At 67.0% G+C, this 382-nt stretch overlaps 1 protein-coding gene across 2 annotated transcripts in view; it reads right to left on the bottom strand.

The window, feature by feature from the left end:
• Positions 1-382, bottom strand: part of CD72 (CD72 molecule) — a 7,780-nt gene that overhangs the window by 6,676 nt on the left and 722 nt on the right. For both annotated transcript variants that reach the window (XM_077756237.1, XM_077756238.1), the window contains exon 3: positions 110-181. In XM_077756237.1, coding sequence (XP_077612363.1) covers positions 110-181 — 72 coding nt within the window. The remainder of the gene's footprint in view (positions 1-109; positions 182-382) is intronic.

Raw genomic sequence — 382 nt, 5'->3', positions numbered from 1 at the left:
TGGGTGGGCCCGCCCAGCGGGGGGCCCCGCCCCGCCCTGCCCCGCCCCGCGTGCCTGAGCGCGAGCCCCGTTGCGGGGGGCGCGCGCAGCTGGGGAGCTCAGTACTCACCAGTGAGAATCCTCCCGGCAGCCGGTGACGCCACGGAGCTCCAGGACGCAGTTGGCTGCTCCGACTGGAGCCCTGCGGACCGGTAGCTACTCCAGTTTGAAGATGGGAAGCCCCGGGAAATTCGCTTCTTTCCACCCTCTCCCTCTCCATCGCGCTGAGAAGCCTTCAGCCAAACGCTAGAATGCTCCGGGACACCGGGAGCACTCTCCAGAGTTCTGCCTCCCCCGCCAGGATTGTACTGTCTCCGCTAGGTCTTACTATATCCTCCCCTGG

Source organism: Crocuta crocuta, unplaced genomic scaffold (genome assembly GCF_008692635.1).
Source record: "Crocuta crocuta isolate KB4526 unplaced genomic scaffold, BGI_CrCroc_1.0 scaffold431, whole genome shotgun sequence".
NCBI lineage: Eukaryota > Metazoa > Chordata > Mammalia > Carnivora > Hyaenidae > Crocuta > Crocuta crocuta.
The sequence above is the reverse complement of the archived record's forward strand: the minus strand, read 5'-3'. Positions and strand labels throughout refer to the sequence as shown.